At 45.5% G+C, this 22,618-nt stretch overlaps 1 protein-coding gene across 1 annotated transcript in view; it reads right to left on the bottom strand.

Moving 5' to 3' along the window:
* The window catches only part of OSBPL10 (oxysterol binding protein like 10), a 235,570-nt gene that overhangs the window by 85,105 nt on the left and 127,847 nt on the right, over positions 1-22,618 (bottom strand). Inside the window, exon 5 of the mRNA XM_036760115.1 lies at positions 7,977-8,187. Coding sequence (XP_036616010.1) covers positions 7,977-8,187 — 211 coding nt within the window. The remainder of the gene's footprint in view (positions 1-7,976; positions 8,188-22,618) is intronic.

The following is a 22,618-nucleotide window of genomic DNA, read 5'->3' as shown; positions in this document are numbered from 1 at the left end:
TTTTCTGCCTCTCCACAAACAGAGGCCTGGTGTACGTTTAACATAGAGTATTCAAGCACATACATTGACGATACTTTGGAGACCGTCGGCTTGAGCCAAATAGGAGCCAAACATCCCATGAATAATTTCTGTGCTTGGGAGCTTTTGGTTCTAACTAAAAACACCAAAAAGCAGACTGCCCGGGAAGCATGGATGCCCAAGGGAGACGGGAGGGGCTGGACGAGATGGAGTCCCAAGAGCATCAAGGGAACATGGCTGAGCAGCCGTCTGTTCTGGCAGAGAAGTCCCTGACCTGGGGTGGGAGAGGGTCTCCCTCCACCGGCTTCTGGCCCCCAGCACAGAGCTCCAAATGTTTGATGGTTACCTCGGACAGACAGAGGGCCGGCTCTGAAGATGATTCCAGTGGCCGAATCCTTTGGCATTCTTGTAAAAAGCCTATGCACCTCTCCCCCTACATGACCACTGGAAAGGCCAGCAGGAAGGGCAGCCTTCAGCAGGAGGAAGGGAAGGTTACAACAGGCAGAGATGAAGGCAGATGTTGGGTGGGGAAGAGTCAGAATGAGCAAAGCACAGAAATGAGAGAGGGTGGAATGAGGACGGAGGGCAGCAAGTGCTTCCAACCTGATTGTCACACGAGAATTTGTTAGGGGGAAGAGCGAGATAGAGACGGCAAGACGAAGTTGGCCTTGAACGCCAGGACAGAGAATGAGGACTTTAAATCATGTCAAGTCTCATGATCAGACCCATCGTCAGGAAGAGTATCTGAGTACCAGTGGATCAGAAGACCAGAAGACCAGTCCCAGTGGTCCAGCTCTGACATCCTAAGGGCCTGAATGGGTGGAGGCTGGCCCTGAAGGGTGAGGGAGAAGGACTGGCCAGAAACGACCCTGAGAATGAGGGAGCTAACTAGAAGGATGAGAGGACGGTGCCAGGAACGGAAACTGGGAAGTCAGGAAAAGAGATGGGTCAGGGGAGAAGGACACTCCCATCATTGGGTCCACTGGGCACATTGGCACCAAGCATGCCATCCTGCAAGCAGGTGGAGCTCCAGAACCTTTGCAGGGTCATGATCAGTGAAGGCAGAGAGGGAGGAGGAATATGGCAGCCAAGCATGGAACCTTGGGAAATACCCAATGTGGGGAGGGAAAGAAAAGCGGAATGATCAGGAAGGAGAAGAACCAGAACATGGGTCACGAGAACAGAGAGAAAGAGCTCCAAGCAGGCTGAGGAGGAGCGCAGCAGGTAAGAGCGGATGGAGGAGAGAGGTCTGGGAGGACTGTACAAAGGGCCACTGGACCCAGTGGTCTCGAGACAAAGGACCACAGGTCAAAATTTAAAAACTGTGGGTACATAAAAGGTTCTCCTACCCACCCCCACCTCCATTTTGTGTGTGTGTGGGGAGATATTCACTGCTATTATCAGGAAGGGTTAAGGTGATTATTAGAAATGTCCGGCAGGTCAAACATCAATGTGAAGGAGGAGGGGGCCAGGACACATTGAAAGATTAAAAAAGACACGAGGGCCATTTGTCATTTTTGCCTTGATTCAGAGAAGGTTCTTGGTCTTTCCATGCCAAAGGGAAAGCAGGTCTGTACTGAGGCTTCCTCGTCAACAAAAACAGGCTGCGAATTCCAGGTTCCCCAGGATGAAGGCAGCCAAGTAAAGCCTGGGGAGTGGGGGGCCCACAATAGCCAGCCCTCAACATCACTGACCCTTCAAAGGCAAGGGGGCTTAAGCTGGCACTCCTGGAAGGAACTTATTTAAGAACATTTTGACTATCACTGTAAACACTAGGTATGTTTGGCCTCCTGAAAGGGAAAAACAGGATTAAGAAAAAAAAAAAAAAAGAAAAAACAGGATTTGCTTTAAAGTAAAAACAGGAATTTTTCTTTAATTTTGTTAGAGGTTAGGGTTAAAAATCATGTGCTACTTCCTTGTTCTGTCCACCTCAGCACTGGTTGTAGGAAGGGTGCAGAGTAGGGGGATGCAGAGACCAGGGTGCCTTGTGCTGGGCTGAGGAAGAAGACTGTTCACTTTCCATGCCCCAGCAAGGAGGGGAGATGGTAACAGAGTCTCCCAACAGCAATGCCCTGGGCTCCTAAGGCAGCAAAAAGGGAATGGATGATGTCTCCCTAACCCCTGAGACCTCTAGACATGTGGAGTACGTGGAGTACGGCTTCTGCTTTCCTGCATGCCCTCAGGACTCATCAGTCTTATAGGTCATAGAAAATAGTCATAGTAGATGCAAAAATACTTGTTGACTGACTTAAAAAACCACCATCTGTTTTCAACTGCCTAAACTGGGTGAGTGGATGGGGTGGAGTGGGGGAGCCTATAGGAACCTCCCGGTATCCGAAGGGCCATCCCACAGCAGAGGGCCCCCCCCCCAGACCCACCCTGGAGGGCAGACTTAGGAGCAATAAGGAAGCTGCAAAGAAGCAAATCCAAGCACAAACAAGTTCAGGAAAAACCTTCCTAAGAATCCCAGCCGTCCCCAAGTGGAATGAATGCATTGGGCTGTCTCAGGGAGCCCCTCCTCACAGGAGGTCTTCAGGCACAGGCTGGGGGGCCGGTCGGGCCTGCTGAAGGGAGGATTCCTGGTCAGGCTGGCCACTGAGATCCCTTCCAACTCTGAAATGCTGGGATTCTGGGATTCTGTGATAAACTGGAAGCACAGACAGACAAGACAGTAACAGTTAGATGCTTTCAACACAACTCATCCCACTGTGAAGCTGGTCTACACGGTGGCTGCTGCTGGGTCTACTGCTCTCTTGTGACTCAGCTCTCTGCAGCCGGCCGCTGTCTACGGCAGATGGAGGGAAACGGTATTTGGGGAGTGGGCACTGCAGGGGTTATTTCCCCTGTTATGAAAAAGAAAACTGCAGATCGGAGAAAGTTACACGGCTTGCCCTTGTTCACACAGCTAATAAGTGCCAAAGGCAGGACTGGAACATAGGTATCCCAGTTTTTGTTTAAACCCTTTTCAAGGCTGCCACTCTTTTCTCGGCTCTCCAGCTCTTTACTAAGCCTTGGCATATGCTGCCTGGGGGCAAGCAGGCAGGCAGTAATAGCAGCATTTTTGTCCAGGGGTTGAATAAAATGTTACCTGGGGCAGGGAGGGGGCCGGGATGGCTCCACCTTCTGTTTTTGTATCTTCAGGGTCCAGCATGCAGTAGGCACTTAATAAATGTGGGATTGTGTCAACAGGTGCTTTGAGACTTAATTTTGAGACTGGGGCTGGAGAGAAGTGGCCAGGACCCTACAAAGGACACTGGCCATGTCTGGGTCACCTGATGTGGCCACACACGTTCCTGGGGCATGTGTTGCACTCAAACCTCCCTCCCCATCCTCCACCCAAAAGGAACCCTCCATATGAGTGTCTCCCAGGAAAAATCACCAAGACTTTCCCATCATCTTCTTACAGATAAATTAAACAACAGCTCATGGTTGGGGGGCGGGGAGGGGGGGAAGGTGGAGCATCTTGGACAATTCTGAAGAGCTTGGGAAGGAAGAATGACTCACATTTCCATCCATGTGTCATGCATGGTTAGTGTAATGGCAAGCACAGTGAGACTTTTTGCTGTTTTTTCTTTTGGAGCGCTTCTCAGCACTAAGGCAACCAAGGGCCTTTGACTCAATCAAGAGCCTTTGATGACCTGCTTAAGTCACAAGAAAGCCTAAGTCACATGAGTTTGAGTCACATGGTTGTGACACTCTCTGTGGGCTGACCCTGAAGAAGCGTATATATACTCTGAGGTTAGCATTTTGCTTTGGGGGTCACTCACTGGAAGAGTATTGAAGAAGGTGTGATTTGGCCAGATGAGACTCTGAGTAGCCATTGAGGAGCCCCTCGGCTTTGAAAACCCAGATGTTGGCACTCTTCTTTCTGGTAACTGTGTATGTATTGCTACGGACAGACAGAAGCCCCGTCTGCCGCCCTGTGTTATCTGCTCTGTTTATATAATTTCTGCTTGTAACTTCTGTTTGTGTTTTCTCTGAAGTTCAGGGTGCTGACTTTTTCCACTGAAGTAAATGAATGATATATGTATGTTTAATTAAAGTGAGATTGTAAACCCCTTCAGAAAAGCAGATCAAAGAACCTGTGCTGGCAGCCCTCCTGTGTGCTGGTGTTGTTGGTCTCATGCTTCCACAGCAGCTGCTAGCAACATTGTTACAGAGAGCAAACACTTTCCTTGTGGCCTGATCAAGTCCTCTTAGGCCCATTTTACAGGTGAGGAAACTGAGCCTCAGACAAGTGAACAACTTGCTCAAACAAATATGTGAGGCAGAATCCCACCTAGGTCAAATACTCTACCTGCTGTGCCGTGTCACCTTGCTCAAAGGTCCGAGGATTATATGGGACCACAGGACCTAGGGCTAGTAGAGACTTCACCTAAATACCTCGTTTTACAACTAAGAAACTAAGGTCCCAGGAGGCTAACCTGCTCCAGTTCACAAAGTCAGGAAGCATCAGAGGGGAGGATTTGAACCCAGATCCTCTGGCTCCAAAGCCACTGCTCTTTCTATTGTATCAGACTCCCTCCAACACAAAAGAGCTCAGGGAATAGGGAGATTAGGCCAGCACCGGCTAGGAGGGCACCAGGAAATACACACCTGTACCCAGCCCTTAGTACAGCACTCAGCACACAGTAGGAGCTTAATAAATGCTTAATGAGAAAACTGAAGAAGGCTGGTCAAGAGATGGGACCAAGGAGCCCAGCAAGATCCCAGGAGAGCCATGAGAGTAACAAAAGGGAGAGACCATGGACGGGCTAAGGAAGGAGCTAGCTGCCCAAGCAAAGGCCTTCTTGAGCGGGAGGGAGAGAAGGTATGATGGACACATTTCTGGCTGTCATCCACTGAGCTGGAAGATTCCCCCATGGCTCTGCCAGCATAGTTCCAACTTCATGGCACATAATTAGATGAAAGGAAAATGGCTCTCGTGTCCAGCCCTTACGCCCATTAAATCAGCAAAAATGGTTAAAAGCAACAAAACTCAAGGCTGGCAGCAGCCTGGAAATCAAGCCTAGTCCCTTCCATCTAGAGTCGCACAATTGTTGGTGCCCCATGGGCTGCTGATGCCACCACCAGGACCAGATCCTACAGATGGCAGCAAGAGGAAGACCTGTCCACACCAAAATGTTCAGTTACTTCATTCATGATATCAAAAAACTAGGAAAGACCCAACCGTCTAACACATGTGGGAAAGTTCTGGTATGCCAGTGAATTGGAGAGCTCAAAGGAGTCACTCGAGTCAGCTAGAGAAAGAGAATAAACATTTACATGGTGGCCACTATGTGCCAGGCGCTGTGCCAGGCACTGGGGATGCAAAGAAAGCTCCTTTCAGAGCTCACCTTCCCAACAAAAGATGAAGATGGGATGAAGTGGGGGCAGGGGGGCAGCAGAGGGCAGCGCCAGGATCCAGGAGGGAGGGGGAAGGCTTAGGGCAGAAGGTGAAGGAAGGCAAGAAAGCCTGGAGGCAGGGGCAAGAAGGAGGGAGGGCACTCCAAGGATACCAAGGGCAGCTCTCCTGCTTCTGCCCACCCTGCCTCCCTCCCCAGCTCTCTCGTGACAGATAAACTTGGGCCCCCAGGACACCATGGAAAGACAACAACCTGGTCCCCAGTGAAGACATCAGAACCTCAGGAACAAAGCCAGGTGGTCTAGGGGGGGAACCCCACTAGCAACAACAAGTACACAAAAGGAGAAAAAGGCCATGCAAGGAAAGACGGTTTGGGGGTGTTTTTTAACTTAATATGTACAATTTTCACAGATTATGGTTTATATGAACAGTGGCCATGCTGTGGCTGATAAATCAATCATAACAAATCTTAGATGACAAAGTTCTTAAATTGGAGATGAAGCCCTTTCTAGATTGTTCTGGAATGTTCTCTGGTTCTCCTGCCACAGCTTTACACAGCCGTCTTGGTTTTGGGGTTCACCAGCCATACAAAAATGGGGGGGGCTGCTTTTCCTATCACAATAATGGCTGGAGAGGGAGGAAGGAGGGAAAGGTTGAGAGGGAGACATGGAGGGAGGGGGAAGGGGTACATTTAACCCCATTTTACAGGTGAGGAAACCAAGGACCTGAAAGGCTTATAAATGACTTGCCTATGTCCAAATGACCAGAGGCACGATTCAAAACCTAGATCTAGAGGTGAAAGGGAGGTCTAGGTCATCCAGTCTGACTCTTACCCCACCCCTCTCATTTTACAGACAAGGAAACTGAGACCTGAGAAGTGTGAGCTCCTTGAGGGTGAGGACTGCCCTTTGCCTTTTTGTATTTCCAGTGTTTAGTCCAATGCCTGGCACGCAGTAGGTGCTTAATAAATGTTTACTCACTGATTTGCCAAGGTCCCTCAAGGAGTAAATGTCAGAATCAGGATTCACACTTGGGTTCTGGACTCCTCTTGGCAGGGTACCACTCTCACTGAAGCCACTTCTTCCATCTCATAAAAGATAGAGAAAATATAGCCCAGGAATTGGCACATCTGTAAGGCCAAGCGAGCTCAGAGACCACTTGGCAGCGCCATGTTTTCCTGCAAACCTACCAAGGGGAGTGGGAAAGATAACCAGGTGCAATTTAAACCAAAAGAGAAAGAAAGAGAAAAGAAAAATGAGAGAAGAGGAGGGTACAGAGGAAAAGCAGGGAAATGAGGAATGCGGAACTCCAAAGGAGAGCGGGGCCAGGCTGCAGTTTATTCAGAGTCTGGATGTGGGACGCCTGGGCTGGACCAGAGGGGCCTTACGTGGAGCTCAGGCTTTAAGGAGGCTCATGATGAATGGAGTCATGAGGAGTCCAGCACTGGTGTGGGTGAGGAGCCCAAAGCCCAGGGAGGGACATGACCTTCCTCAAGGTCGTACAGCTAATAAGCAGAAAAACAAGACTTCATGGACACAGCTAAGACGGAAGTGTGTCTTGTATGACTTCACGTGTATAATCAGTACACTGCTTGCCTTCTCAAGGGACAGAGGAGAAGCAAGGGAAAAGGAGAGAATGTAGAACTCAAAATTTAAAATAGGAATTAAAAAAATTTTATGTGTAAGTGGGAAATATTTAACAAAATAAACAAAAACATATATTATTAAAACAGTATTGAATAGCGCACAGTGCACTGAACTTGGAGGAGGGAAGACGGGTTCAAATCCTGCCTCTGACACCTACCACCTGTGTGACCTTGGGCCTCAGTATCCTCATCTGTCAAGTGGGAGGGTAGACCCCCTCCAGGTCCCCCAAGGCCCCTCCCATTCTACATCTCAGATCTCATGACCCAAAGGAGTGATAAAACTCTAGAAGGTCCCACTGTGCCCCATGTCAGGACCAGAATGGAGACTGATCCTGGGGCTCATCCTGAAAATGCCCCCTGGGGTCAGCTCTGTCAATCATGATACATAATCAATACAAGAAGCAATTGACACAAGCTGAGAGGGAAAGTGAGTGACTAATGGTGGCACTCGTCTTTAAATAGGTAACTAGAGCTGAGCTTGGGGATTTCTAAGCTGAGGAAGGGAAACCTGCGTCCAATATGGGCACCCTCTAAATTCTGGTGCCCTGGGCCAAAGCACCATCTGTTCCCTCCCAATGATGTCTCCAAAGCTCTGTAATTCCCCAAGACCACAGTGGCCATTGATTTAGAGGGAGGTGATCCACTGAGACCTGACCCCTTCCTTGTCTGTCTGTCTCTCTCTCTCTCTCTCTCTCTCTCTCTCTCTCTCTCTCTCTCTCTCTCTCTCTGTCACACACACACACACACACACACACACACACACACACACACACACGACACATTTTCAGACATCACCCAAGTCAGGTCACCAAGCACTGACCAAAGGGCTCCCTCTATGCGAGACACAGGCCCTGCCCTGCCCTCCAGAAGCTCACAGCCTAGCAGGGAGCATGAAGGGGGAGGGTGGACAGCACTGAGCTGAGGCACAGGCCTTCAGTTACAGGAGGAGGAGGGGGTCTGCCGTCTTACCTGAAGGCCCCGTCCTGTGGCTATATTGGCCCACCTGGTGTATGCTCTGTTGTAACAGGCTCAGGCACTCTCCGAGGCAGCTGAGGGTGGCAGCCGAGGTAGCTTTGAGCAGCAGCAGGTCCTGGTCCAAGGCCGTGAGAGGGCCTGAGCCTGGCAAGGCCTCGATGGCACGTACGAGGGTTTTCTGCTGCCCTTCTACTTGGCTCATCATCTGCCAATAGGTGAGAAAACCAGAACAAGGTCAGAGCCAGCCCGAAAGCATGGTGGTGGTGGTGGCGATGGCGGGCACCAATCTTCTCCCTCTGCTCCAGCCAGGGGATCAAGAAGCCAAAACCAGGGAGGACCGAGGTGGGTGCCTGCCAGATTCCTTCATGACCCGAGAGAAGGCAACGGGACATTAGTCCCAGTAACTAGCCAGAGGATAAGAAAATAGTCACAACAGTGAGAGCTGGCATTTACAGAGTGTTTTAAGGTTGCAAAGAGCTTTACACCAGCCCAGCCAGGCGGGTCCTATTATCATCCTTGGTTTTATACGTGAGGAAACAGACTGAGAGAGGACACATGGCTAGCGTCTGAGGCAGGATTTGAATTCAGTCCTTCCTGACTCCAGCTCCCCCTACCATCTCCCTCAAGTCCTCCACTGTCCCAAGCATCCATCCATCTTTCAGAACACCCTGACCCCTCAGATAAAGATGTGAGACCTGCTCAGAAAGCAACATGTTTCAACAGAAAGAACCCTGGATTTGGAGTCAGAAATTCACGAGTTCAAATCCTGACTTGCTGTGCGACTCTACACAAATCAATTAACCTCTCTGGCTGCTAGTGATTCCCTCAGACTTACCTACTATGGCACAGGTGGGTACCAATCTGCATGAGTAAAGGAGCTCTCCACATTAATGAATCAACAGATCCTTCATTTAGAAGTATGGAGCAACCCAATTTCATCCAGCATGGTGGGGATAGGTGACACAAAGCCCATCTCACCGAAGATCATCAGATCACATGTGGAATGTCAAAAATTCAGAGCGTGCCGACCTTACCACCCAACCCAGCTCACTAAGGCAGGGGGCAGGGAATTCACACACTGGAAGCTCCATCAATGCCCGCAGATGAGGCATGCCTGTTACTTACAGCAGTTACATGGCAGATACACACACATACACACACACACACACACACACACACACACAGATGAAGCATCACTGTGGGTCATGCTACTGTCAAAAGCTCAATTATACAGGAGAAGTGTTAATAAAGATGGACAAAGCGGCTTGGACATTAAATTCTTATAAAATCCTCCCAAGAAAACCTGTCTCAGTAGAAAAGGCACTAGAAAAGGAAGAAGCCCTCATGGTGAGCAATATGAAACATAATATTTTTCTCTATTAGGGAGAAATACAGCTCTCGAAAGGAAAATTAAACCGGTGAGGTTTAATTCCCAAAGAGCCCACCCACACCCCAGTCACCCATCCCAAGGAAGGCCCTTATCAGAACCCAATTACCACAATGACTTTGCCCATGATTCCTGAAGACTGATAACCAAGGCGACTTCGAGTCACAGCAATACCCTGTCTGGGGACGGAGGGACCCAAGTTCCAGGACACATTCCACCTCACAATTTCTCAGAAGTCAAGCACTTATTAAGCACCTATTGTATGTGCTGGGCACTGCGCTCAATGTGTCCATGCCCTGGCAGACTTGATACAAGTGGTCAGTCATTCTCCCATCCCTCGAGGATGTTCAGTGATAGGAAACCCATATCCCGCCTTTGGGCAGCTGTAATTGTTGAGATGCTTCTCCCCAAACCAAGCCTAAATCTGTCTCTTTGTGACTTCTGCCCTCTAAGGCCAGGCCTTAAAAGGCTAACCCCTCTTCCGTGACCCCAAAGTGAGAGCCCCCCCAGAGAGCAAAACAAAGGGAAAGCCAGACAGCAGCAAATGTGGTGGAACATGGCACCCTCCACAGTCTCTCTCTGGCAAACAGCCACCCAACGGGGCATGAATCCCCGGAGACAGAATGAAACCCTTTGCAGCTAAATTATTTCCTGAACTCCACACTAAGCTCTATAAAGCCAAAGAGCCAGGACCTGAAGCAAAGCCAAGCGCCAATCACTTCAGAGACCATGCGTCCTCAGGGCTGTCCAACAGATATCAGCAAAATCAGAGAAGTATACAAAGGGCTAGGGGTACATGGAATGAGAGAATGAATGGAGGGATGGATGAAGCTTTTAAGGGCTGACTGCGTGCCAAACACCAGGCTAAGCACTAGAGATGTCAATTTTAAAAGTGAGATTAGTCCCTGTTCTCAAGGCAGTCAAGTTCTAATTGTGGAAGAGGACACACAAAGACGGGTCAGCTGCAGGGATGGATGGAAAGGCAGTGCAGCAGAGGGTGGGTGGCAAGGCCTGGATCCCAGGGGGACATCAGTCAGTCTGGTCAGTAGGGCAGATGGAGTGGCCGGGTGGTCCTCCATCTCACTAGAAGGAACAGAATTGGTGGGCTCTCCCAATCCAATACCCACAAGCAGTCAAGTGGTCAGGAAGGGTCCTGGGCTAATTAGGGGAGTGGGAAGCAAGAGGGGAGGATGCCCAGGACCCTGTCATAGTGGAACTTTGTTCTGAGATGGCCCTGGAGGGGGCAGCAGGGAGGGCTCCTCGGTGGTGATGGACATCCCTGCTGGGCGATCAGGGAGGAGGGTCTGGGACACCCGGGGGCCAAGGGAGAAGAAAGGATCCAAGTTATATAGGAAGAGCGGGGGGAAACCGTACCAGCCCAAGTCAGGCCGTCTGAGACATCTGCTTCACAGCCATATGCCTAAAGGCCATGGACAGAGTGATAAAGCAGCAGCTTTGGCAGAGTCTATTAAAATCAACTTAATTCAACCAAAGATGATTCCGCACCCACCAAGGGCCAAGTGCTGTGCCAGATGGGGAAGGCACAAAGACAAAATTGTATAAGTCCCTGCCCTCAAGGAAGTGACAGACTCCAGGGGATACAGATGTAAATAGATAAGATGTTGTAACCTGGAGAGGAAGAGAAGGGAAGGGGGAGGGGGAGAGGAAGAATAAGAGGAAACATTAATAATGTGGGGAGGGGGGAAACTCTACGTGAGGGACAGCCCCTGAAGCTAAGCCCAGAAGGAGGTAAAAGGCTTCTAAGAAATGGAAGTGAGAATGTACTGTGTGAGTCTGTGTGAAGGGGCAGGGGCAGGAGGATGGATGACCACAGTTTAGGGTAAAGGCAAGCTCTGACCAACAGTTTTTTAAGGAGAGGACAAAGTAGAGAAGGAGCTGGGGCAGGGAGCAGGGGGCAAGGAGCAGGGGGAGGGAATGGAATATGAGGGAATGCTGAAGGAGCAAGTCCCCAGGAGGCAGGAGGAGACAGCGTCGAGGACAAACCGAGAGGCCTGGCCTGGACCGGAAAGGGAAGGGGCATTTCCTCCTCACTGTGGCTTGCCCCAGCACCATTCAGTAGTAAAGGAGTGGGAAAAACGAAACTGGATGGGGCTGAGGATTAAAATCCTGGCTACCAGAGCTGGAAGAGATCCCAGAGATCCTTCTAGTCACATACACACACACACACACTCACTCCTGACCAGGAAAATGAAGCCCAGAGTCACATGAACAGTCAACAGCAGAGACAGAAAAACAGATGTAAAATGAGGGAGTTGGTACATACACAGCTGCCAGCTCTAGATCGATGATCACAGGTACCCCCGAAGGGCCTCAGAAAACATCTAAGTCCAAACTCTTACTTGACACTTTAAAAAGTAATTGTGAAGTGACTTGACCAAGGTTACAGACAAGCGGGCCCAACAAGCCATTATTAAACCCTACTGTGAAGGAGCTCACAGTCTAATGGGGGAGAGAAGAGGCAACTAACTATGCACAAACAATAGACAGATAGACAGACAGACAGGATGATGTGGAGCTAATCACAGAGAGAAGGCACTAGGATTAACGGGAATCACCAGAGAAGCTGGGACTGAAGGAAGTCAGGAAGCCAAGGGACAGAGATGGAGAAGGAGAAGAAGATCTTTGGCACCAGGGACAGTCAGGAAAGAGGCAGAGAGGAGAGAGCTAAGATTCAGCCTCCTCCCTCTCCGTCCTCTGACTCCACTCGGCAAACCCGTGGCCCATCTGAAGGGGCCTCAGCACCTCCACAAAACCTTTCCCACCAAGTGTCCAACAAGGCCATGATTCTGGCCTCCAAAGGGCTGGGGCAGGGGGAACGGGGAGGGAGGAACATCCCACCCCACCCCCAAAGTATCCCACTCCATCTGGGGGCAGCTCAACTATCAGGAAAGCTTTTCCCAACATCCACCTCCCACTCCCTTCTTTCTACCACGACGGCCCTCGAGATTCTCCAAGAGAGGTGCCTAGACCCCCTCCCCAAGTCTCCTTTTCTTCCCCTCACCATTCTCAGACTGAAACGCTAGAAACCCAACTCAGCCATCGTGTGTGCACACACACACATCAGGGAATATCCAAAGGTATGCCCCAGCCATTCGGGCTGGAAGCTTCCGTTTCCAGGTCAAGTATCCAGAGAGTTCAAAAAACATTGACTCCCTCATTTAAGCACAAATACATTTCTAAAAACTCCTCACTTTTGACAGCAATGATGGAAAACCAAAGCAAAACAGGCCATAAGGGCCTCTCTTCTCCTTAAATTAACTCCACTGTGGTTCTTTCATCTCTACCTCTTTACCCAAGACAATTCACCCAGACGCTCACCTGGTAAAATATTTACATGCTCCTGAATTTGTTTTCTTGTTTAAATGGTGGCTGTTTGGAAAGACACTGCACCCTTCTTTGCATGACATTGATTGGGGAAGAGGAAAAAAGCCACTGCTGTGCTTTTGCTCTTTGACTACATTGATGACATCTGCCCCCTGTGTTCAGGAGAATGCAAACTCCTGGAGGGAAGGAACTTTGTAGCACTCAGAACGGTGCCTGACACACATACACAGCAGGTGCTTAATAAAAGCTTATGGGTTAATAACAATAACGATGTTTTGTTGAGTTGTCTCGGTAATGGCCAGTTCTTGAAGACCCCATTTGGTCTTTTCTTGAAAAAGATATTGGAGTAGTTTGCCTAACGATGATGATGAAGAAGAAGATGATGATAAACAACTGCCTTAAATCCTAACCACTGCCTTACCCACATTGACACTGGCAATTTCAATCCATTGTATCTTGAAACTCCAAATGTTTGCACAAAGGGCTTTCAGGTTATTTTTTTGTTTTGCCAGTGATTTCATCTTTTACGAGGTGACGGAAGCAACGTGGAGAATTGCCTTTTTGACCAAGAAGGAAGAAAGATGAGCCTTGTCCGGCTTGACCCTAGGGAGGCAGAATAAAGGCAAATGGGTAGAAATTACAGGGATGCAGAGTCCAGCTCAAGCTGAGGGGAATCTTCTTAATAGTGACCGCTATCTAAACACAGAATATACAGCTGAAGGAAGGAGTGAGCTTCCTGTCACTGGAGATCTGCAAATGGAGCCTGAAGACCAGTGGTCAGAGATGGTATAGACAGGACAGGCATCACAGGACCACACAACTAGGGATGAAGGAACTCTTCACTTTAATGATAAGGAAACTGAGAACCAGAAGAGTTAAGTGACCTTGTGGCCAAGGTCACGGAGATGGTCTTGACTTGAATGGGAGGTGGCAGAGCCAGAGACCTGATCTTCTTTCCAATTCTGTGATCTGATCGCTCACACTTTTGTCACATGGGGTGAAAACAAAAAGAGGAGAGGAAATAAAACATCCTGTGCTTTAGGAATCAATCACTGAAAAGCTTTTAAGCACGTGCAAAGTGTGTCTCGGTTTGAGATCGAGGCCACTGTCAACGTCACATTGGGGGTCACCTCTTCTCACTTAACCTCTGCTGTTGAGACGGCTCCCTCCAAGAACGAGAATCCAGAACGATCACACAGGAGATGCTCATGACGGCTAGAGATGACTGCACTTTTTAAATACCATGAGCCAGTCCTGAATACTAATGTGCCGGCTAACCCGAGGGGCAGGGCACAGAGGACGAATAAATTCATTTAGAAAGAACACTTGGTCTGATTTGTTTCTCTAACAGCGATGATGGATCCATCCTCCTCCATCCACAACAGCCCAAATGTGCACAGTGCTCAGACCTTGTGACAGTCTTTGGGGGAGAAGGAAAAAGAGACTTTCTACAGGTGAAGAGAGGGAGGCTCTCACTGGGGTTCCTGGCCAACAAAGGGCATACAACGGCCAGTCCTCCATGCAACCGAGGGCCCTGAATTGGCACCTGTGGAACCAAGGAAACTTCAGCAGCTTTTCTAAATTTGCTGCAGATCCCCAAAGACCAGAGTTGTTCCAAGGACAGTCATTTACTGGTGGTAGAAGTGAAAACCATGCCCATCACTCTAAGAAACAAATTCATACATTCTCATACCCTGTGATCCAGAGAGCTTTACCCCAGTGACAAATGGTATTTATACAGGTGTGCAATGTATCTGAATGTATCTGAGTCTCACAAAACTCCTCTGAGGGAAGTACTGCTGTTATTAATATGCTTTTTTTTAATAGATAAAGAAAATGAAACTAAGGATGGTCCGGCCAAGAACACACATCCAGCAAGTAAGCCTTGTCATTACCTAACTCAAGTGGAGGAAATGTTAATAAGGCCAAACCAACTTTTAAAAACACTAAACCTGTAAGCTACTGTTATTAGTTATTATTGAGGTTTCTGTGGTTTGGGATGGGGGTCACTTGCTCTCTCAGTGGCCTCCTACAATAGGGAAATTCCAGTAGATTCCTAGATAGTAACTAATTTCTACAGGATTCAAGCCTTTAAAAATAAACCATCTCCAATCAACCTGTAAATGCAATCAGATTCACTTAAATGTCCTCAAATCACCTCCCCAAATGGCTCTTTTCTCACTCAGCCCTTCTTGGGAACAAGCGGGGAAGGAGACAAGCCCCCCACAGAGTATATGGAGAACAAGAATGTTGGAGTGTTTGCCAATGATGCTCTGACAATAGGAATGAGTCCGTTGGGCACCTCGCTCCTTCATCTAAAGGGGAAATCATATTAGGGGATTAGCTGCCAGTAATCACTGTGTGTGGCACTCCTGCTGGGTACATTTTATTGTTAGGAATATTTCAGAGAACAGCCCAGAAAGTACTTGGGGTGAAGCTGCAGTGCTCAAATGTGGGTGACTGTGAAAACAGGCGGCATTTTTCACACAATCGTGGACCTTGGTGCAGCCCAGCCACTGGGGTCAGGCGAGGACAGTGGTGTGACTGTTGAGGTGATACTGAAGGATCTGCTTTATTTATGCATCCACACTGACACACAGTCACCCTTATAACCAAAAACAAACACGGGTAAGACATCTGGTTAAAGTTGGGGTGATATCAGCAGTGTACAGAAGCCAGTTTGAACCAACTCATGAGAACCGATTGTCAAATTTTCAGTGTGAGAGCATTTACAGCTTGGAAATCAGCAAATACTACAAATCAAGGCTACATCCTTGAGGAAAGCCCAGGCAATGGCCTGGTAGGACACCCCTCACTTCACAGAGGAGCAAACTAACACCCACAGTGACTGATGTCATGCAGTAAGGGGCAGAGACGGGCCTCTCATCCCAAATCCAGAGCTTTTGCCATTATACCAACTTATCAGTGAGGGAGGGCTGACTGGGCAGGTCCTCACAGCGCCCCCACCGGATGCCCAGGCCTGAGAGAAGACACTGTCCTTGCCCAAACAAGTCCGCCATGCTGAGAGGAGAAAGAAAACATGGAAATCCTTTTTAAGTGTGTTTTCACAGTCCAGAGGAAGGACCACTGGATTAGGAGTCAAACCCCAGCACAGCCACAGGGTTGGACGAGATGGCCTTGAGGCTCCCTTCCAGCTCTCAAACAACCCCACGGTCTTCACTTAGGCGAATGAGGCATGGGGACAGTTATGTGAATGTTAACTTGGGGTGACACCTTTCATCCTAAGTAGAAGCCCTCACAGGGACATTAATCACTTCCTTCTAAGTCAGCTGGAGTCAGGAAGATCTGAGTTCCAAACCTACCTCAAACCCTAAAAACATTTTAAAAAACCATGCATTTCATGGCACATTGGGTTAGACTTTCATCCTCGACCCCGGACTGAGGCAGCCCCATTGGGCTAGTGCAGGTCTTTATAGGAGAACCCAATCTTCTCCTGAGCAAATGTCTAAAATCCAATTATCACCTTCCTGAGTTTTCTGCATCCTGTCAAATCCCAATCTTCCTGCTAAGACTTTTAGAGTGTCTATGCCTACATCAGCAGCTCTTCCATATATTTTTCTCATGTCTCCCAACTGCAAAATAAACACACGCTCTAATTCATTCCTTCACTACAACATGAATACAGAGTTCTCTGGGGATAAATTTCATTTCTTTTTCATGTATATTTAGCAGAGAGTTTGGGAAGATAAACTCACAGTGCAATCCAAGCATGAATAAATAAAACAGAATTCAAAGAGTTATCAGTGTAAATAATCCCGGCCCTCCCTGCAGGGTCTCACATGGCCCACGGAAGCAAGAAAAGAGGCCACTCGCAGATTTCAGGTTTAGTTCCCAGACACTAGTGGATTTTCAAGAGGCCGGTAGTGTTTCATCCACTACTAAAGTCCTACTTACTGGGTTGCTCTGCAAATCCGAGCCTCAGTTTCTCCATCTGTAAAATGAGCAGGTCAGCCTGGATGACCTCGAAGATTCCATCCAGCTCTAATTCCATGACCCCCCGAAGATTCCCAGTAGCAAAGAGGCCACTCCTGGGTTTGTGCATGACCACTCAGATTGTACATAAAGCTGGAGGCTCAGTGTGCACATGTGAGTGTGTGATGTGTGTGCATGTGAGTGTGTATGTGTGTACATGTGTCTGAGTGTGTGCACGTGTGTGAGTTACATGTGGAGGTGTGAGTTTAAGTGTGGTATGTGTGTAAATGTGAGTAGCTGCCATCTGAGTCAGCAGAAGTCACCTCCAAACTGGCTCCAGGGTGATGTGTGTTTCAGCCACAGCTTCTCTCAAAGACCATCTCCTACCTCACAGAGGCGCTGCAATCTGCATATATAGAAAGAGCATGCACGTCTCGGAAGCAGGGAAGGGAAGACTAGTGTGAGAGAAGTCACTACATTGACAATTTTTGCCATCCATTCTTGCTTCCCCCTCATGGCATAACAAAAATTTAAATGGGGCTGGCCTCTGTCCTCTCTCCTTGGAAGGAAGGAGACAGAGGGGCAGAACAAAGATGGTGGAGAGAAGGCAGGAAGTTGCCTGAACTCTCCCCAGTTTCCCTTGGGAACAACGTTAAATCAAGCCTCTAAGAGAATGCGGGAGCTACTAAATCCACAGAAAGATGGGGTGAAACAATTTTGTAGCCCAAGACAACTTGGAAGGACTTCAGGAAACGTCTGCCTCACTTGGGTAAAGGGGAGTGCAGCCCAGCACAGGCGTGTCCGGCAAGCCAGCGGGAAGCTCTTAGCCATGGCACAGATCAGCGACTGAGGCCCTGTGGCTCTGGCTCAGCAGGCCAGCTGTGAAGCCTCCAGTCCCAGGGAATCAGGCAGACCACCAGTCCTGGAACCCAGAACACAAGAGGGGTAACTAGGCTGGGCCGCCTAGCACAGCGGGCAAGCCGCCAGCCCCAGAGGCACCAGCACAGAAAGCCGGAGATCAGCCCCTGGTCCCCAGTGCAAGAAGCTTGGGACGGTGCTCACTGTGCCCCAGGAGCAGAACTCAACTTTTAAAAATTAGCAAAAAGCAAAAAAGAGCCCTGACCACAAAAAACTACTAGGGCAACAGAGGAGATCAAAACAAAAACTCAGAAGAGGAAAACAATGTCAAAATGCCTACATGTGAAGCTTCAAAGGGGAAGATGAATTGGTCTCAACTTGAGCTGAGTTCTTAAAATCAACTTGATTTTAAAAATCAAGTAAGAGTGGTAGAAGAAAAAGTAGGGGAAGAAATGAGAGTTATGCAAGAGAATTACAAAAAAAAGAGTCAACAGCTTGGGAAAGGAAGCACAAAAATTGACTAAAGAAAGCAACTCCTTAAAAAATAGAATTGGCAAAATAGAAAAAAAATCCACTGAAGAAAACAACACCTTTAAAAGTAGAATTGACCAAATGGAAAAGGAGGTACAAAAGCTTACTGAAGAAAACAATTCCTTAAAAACTAGAATTGGTCATATGGAAGCTAACGACTCTATGAGACATTAAGAATCAGTCAAACAAAATCAAAATAATGAAAAAAATAGAAGAAAATACAAAACACCTCATTGAAAAACCCAACTGACCTGGAAAACAGATCCAGGAGAAATAATTTAAGAATCATTGAACTATCTGAAAGCTGTAGTGTTCACAGCATCTTTCAAGAAATTATCAAGGAAAACTGCCCTGATATCCGAGAACCAGATGGTAAATGAGTCATTGAAAGAATCCACCAATCACCTGAGAGAGATCTCAAGATGAAAACTCCAAGGAATATTGTATTCAAATTCCAGAACTATCAAGTCAAGGAGAAAACACTGCAAGCAGCCAGAAAGAAACAATCCAAATATCAAGGAGTCACAGTCAGGATCACACAGGACTTAGCAGTTTCTACATTAAAGGTTTGAAGGGCTTTGAATATGATATTCTGGAAGGAAAAAGAGCTTGGATTGCAACCAAAAATCAACTATCCAGTGAAATTGAGCATAATCTTTCAGGGGGAAAGATGGATATTCAATGAAATAGAGGACTTTCAAACTTTCCTGATGAAAAGATGAGAGCTAAACCGAAAATTTGATCTTCAAATACAAGACTTAAGAGAAACATAAAAAGGTAAACAGGAAAGAAAAAAAATGGTATTCAGGTTAAACTGTTTACATCCCTACACAGGAAGATGATACTTGTAACTCTTAGGAACTGTATCCCTATTAGGGCAGTTAGAAAGAGTATACTTAAAGGTTGTGGGCATTAGGTGACTTCGATGTGATCATAAAAAAAATTAAGGGGTGAAAAAAAAGATTCTACTGGGAAATGAGGATAGAGTGGGGTAGAATGGGGTAAATTATATCACATGAAGAGGCATGAAAGACCTATTATAGCAGAGGGAATGAAGGGAGGGAGGGGGTAGGCACTGTTTGAACCTTACTCTCATCAGATTTGGCTCAAAGAGGGAATAACATACACACACTCAGTTGGGCAGAGAAATCTATCTTACCCTATAGGGAAGAAGGAGGGAAAAGAAAAGCAGGGAGGGTCTGAGAAAAGGAAGGGCAGATTGGGGGACATGGTAAACCTAAGCAAAACACTGGTGAGGAGGGACAGGGTGAAAGAACAGAGAACAGAAAGAACAGAACCTCTCCCAAAAAACAAAAGCAAACAGCAGAGGGGATTAGAAACCAGGGTCCTACAATATGTTGTTTACAAGAAACACACTTAAGGCAAAGAGACATACACAGAATAAAAGTAAAAGGCTGGAGCAGAATCTAAAGATGCTTCAGCTGAGGTAAAAAAATAAATAAATAAAAAGCAGGGGGAGCAATCCTGATCTCAGACAAAGCAAAAGCAAAAACAGATCTAATTAAAAGAGACAAGGAAGAAAACTACATCTTTCTAGAAGGCACCATAGACAATGAAATAATAGCATTACTTAACATATATGCACCAAGTGGGATAGCATCCAAAGTTTTAGAGAAGTTAAGTGAGTTACAGGAAGAAATCAACAGCAAAACTATACTAGTGGGGGACCTCAGCCTCTGCTTCTCAGAACTGGATAAATCTACCACAAAATAAACAAGAAGTTAAGGAGGTGAATAGAATTTTAGAAAAATTAGATATGATAGACCTCTGGAGAAAACTGAATGAGGATAGAAAGGAATATATCTTTTTCTCAGTGGTACATGGCACCTACACAAAAACTAATCATGTATTAAGGAATTAAAAACTTCATACTCAAAAGCAGAAAGACAGAAATATTAAATGCATCCTTTTCAGATCACGATGCAATAAAAATTACATGTAATAAAGGGTCATGGAAAAAATAGATTAAAAATTAATTGGAAACTAAATATTCGAATCCTAATGAACGAGTGGGTCAAACAACAAATCATAAAAACAATCAAGAATTTCATCAAAGAGAATGACAATAATGAGAAAACATAGCAAAATTTATGGAATGCAGCCAAAGCAGTACTTACAGGAAATTTTATATCTCTAAATGCTTACATGAATGAAATAAACAGCAGATCGATGAACTGGCCATGCAATTTAAAAAGCTAGAAAAAGAAAAATATTTAAAATTTCCAATTAAATACCAAATTAGAAATTTTGAAAATCAAAGGAGACATTAATAAAATTGAAAGAAAACTTTTGAACTAATAAATAAAACTAAGAGCTGGTTTAGTGGAAAAAAACAACACTAAAATACATAAACTTTCAGTTAATTTGATTTTTAAAAAAGGAAAAAGACAACCAAATCACCAGTATCAAAAATGAAAAGGGTGAATTCACCAACAATGAAGAGGAAATTAAAGCAATAATTAGGAGCTATTTTGCTCAACTGTATGCCAATAAATCTGGCAATCTTAGTGAAATGGATGAATATTTACAAAAACATAAATTGCCAAGATTAACAAAAAAGGAAATAAAATAGCTAAATAACCCCATTTTAGACAAAGAAATTGAACAAGCCATCAATAAAATCCCTAAGAAAAGATCTCCAGCACCAGATGGATTTATGAGTGAATTCTACCAAACATTTAAAGAACAATTAATTCCAGTACTACATAAGTTATTTGGAAAAACAGGCAAAGAAAGAGTTTACCAAATTCACTTTATGACACAAATATGGTACTGATACCTAAACCAGGAAGAGTCAAAACAGAGAAAGAAAATTATAGGCCAATTTCCCTAAAGAATATTGATGCAAAAAAAATTTAAATAAAATATTAGCAAAGAGATTACAGCAATTTATCACAAAGATAGTACACTATGACCATGTGGAATTTATATCAGGAATGCAGGGCTTGTTCAATATTAGGAAAACTATCAACATAATTGATCATATCAATAACAAAGGCAACAGAAATCATATGATTATCTCAGTAGATGCAGAAAAAGCTTTTGACAAGATACAGCATGCATGTCTATTAAAACACTAGAGAGCACAGAAATAAATGGCATTTTCCATAAAATAATAAGCAGTATCTATCTAAACCCATCAGCAAGCATTATACGTAATAAGGATAAGCTAGAGGCATTCCCAATAAGATCAGGAGTGAAACAAGGATGCCCATTATCAACACTATTATTCAACCATGTACTAGAAATGTTAGCTTTAGTAATAAGAGAAGAAAAAGAAATTGAAGAAATTAGAATAGGCAACGAGGAAACAAAGCTATCACTCTTCGCAGATGATATGATGGTATACTTAGAGACATGAAACTACTTGGAATAATTAACAACTTTAGCAAAGATGCAGTATATAAAATAAATTCACATAAATCACCTATTACCAATAAAGCTCAGCAAGAAGAGGTAGAAAGAGAAATTCCATTTAAAATAACAGTAGACAATATAAAATATTTGGGAGTCTACTTGCCAAGACAAACCCAGGAACTATATGAACATAATTATAAAATACTTTTCACACAAATAAAGTCAGATCTAAATACTTGAAAAAATATCAGTTGCTCATGTGTAGGCTGAATTAATACAATGAAAATGACAAATCTACCTAAATTGACTTCCTTATTCAGTGCCATACCAATCAAACTACCAAAACTTATTTTATAGTGCTGGAAAAAATAATAAAATTCATCTGGAAGAACAAAAGGTCAAGAATATGATGGGAATTAATGAAAAGGAAAAAAAAAGCAAAGGAAGGTGACCCAGCTGTGCCAGATCTAATGCTATATTATAAAGCAGCAATCATGAAAACTATTTGCTACTGGATAAGAAATAGAGTGGTAAGTCAGTGGAATAGATTAGGTATACAAGACACAGTAGTAAATTATTATAGTAATTGACTGTTTCATGGTCCCAAAGACTCCAGCTTCTGGGATAAAAACTCACTATTTGACAAAAATTGCTGGGAAAACTGAAAAATTCTATGGCAGAAACTAGGCATAGATACCATATACCAAGATTAGGTCAAAAAACGCACACAATTTAGACATAAAGGATGATACCATTAGCAAATTAGGAGAGCAAGGAATAGTTTACTTGTCAGAACTATGGAGAAGGGAAGAATTTATGATCGAACAAAGGATAGAGAACATTATGAAACGCAAAATGGATAATTTTGATTATATTAAATTAAAAAGTTTTTGCACAAACAAAGCCAATCCAACCAAGATTACAAGGAAACCAGAAATCTGGGAAACAATTTTCACATGTTTCTGATAGAGGCCTCATTTCTCAAATATATAGAGCATCGAGTGAAATTTTTAAAGATACAAGTCATTCCCCAAGTGATAAATGGTCAAAAGATACGAACAGGCACTTTTCAGATGAAGAAATTAAAGCTATCTATAGCCATATGAGAAAATTCACCATTGATTAAAGAAATTCAAACTAAAACAATTCTGAGGTACTATCTCACACACTTATCAGATTGGCTAATATGACAAAAAAGGAAAAT

The sequence above is a fragment of the Trichosurus vulpecula genome, chromosome 5 (assembly GCF_011100635.1).
Source record: "Trichosurus vulpecula isolate mTriVul1 chromosome 5, mTriVul1.pri, whole genome shotgun sequence".
Classification (NCBI taxonomy): domain Eukaryota; kingdom Metazoa; phylum Chordata; class Mammalia; order Diprotodontia; family Phalangeridae; genus Trichosurus; species Trichosurus vulpecula.
The sequence above is the reverse complement of the archived record's forward strand: the minus strand, read 5'-3'. Positions and strand labels throughout refer to the sequence as shown.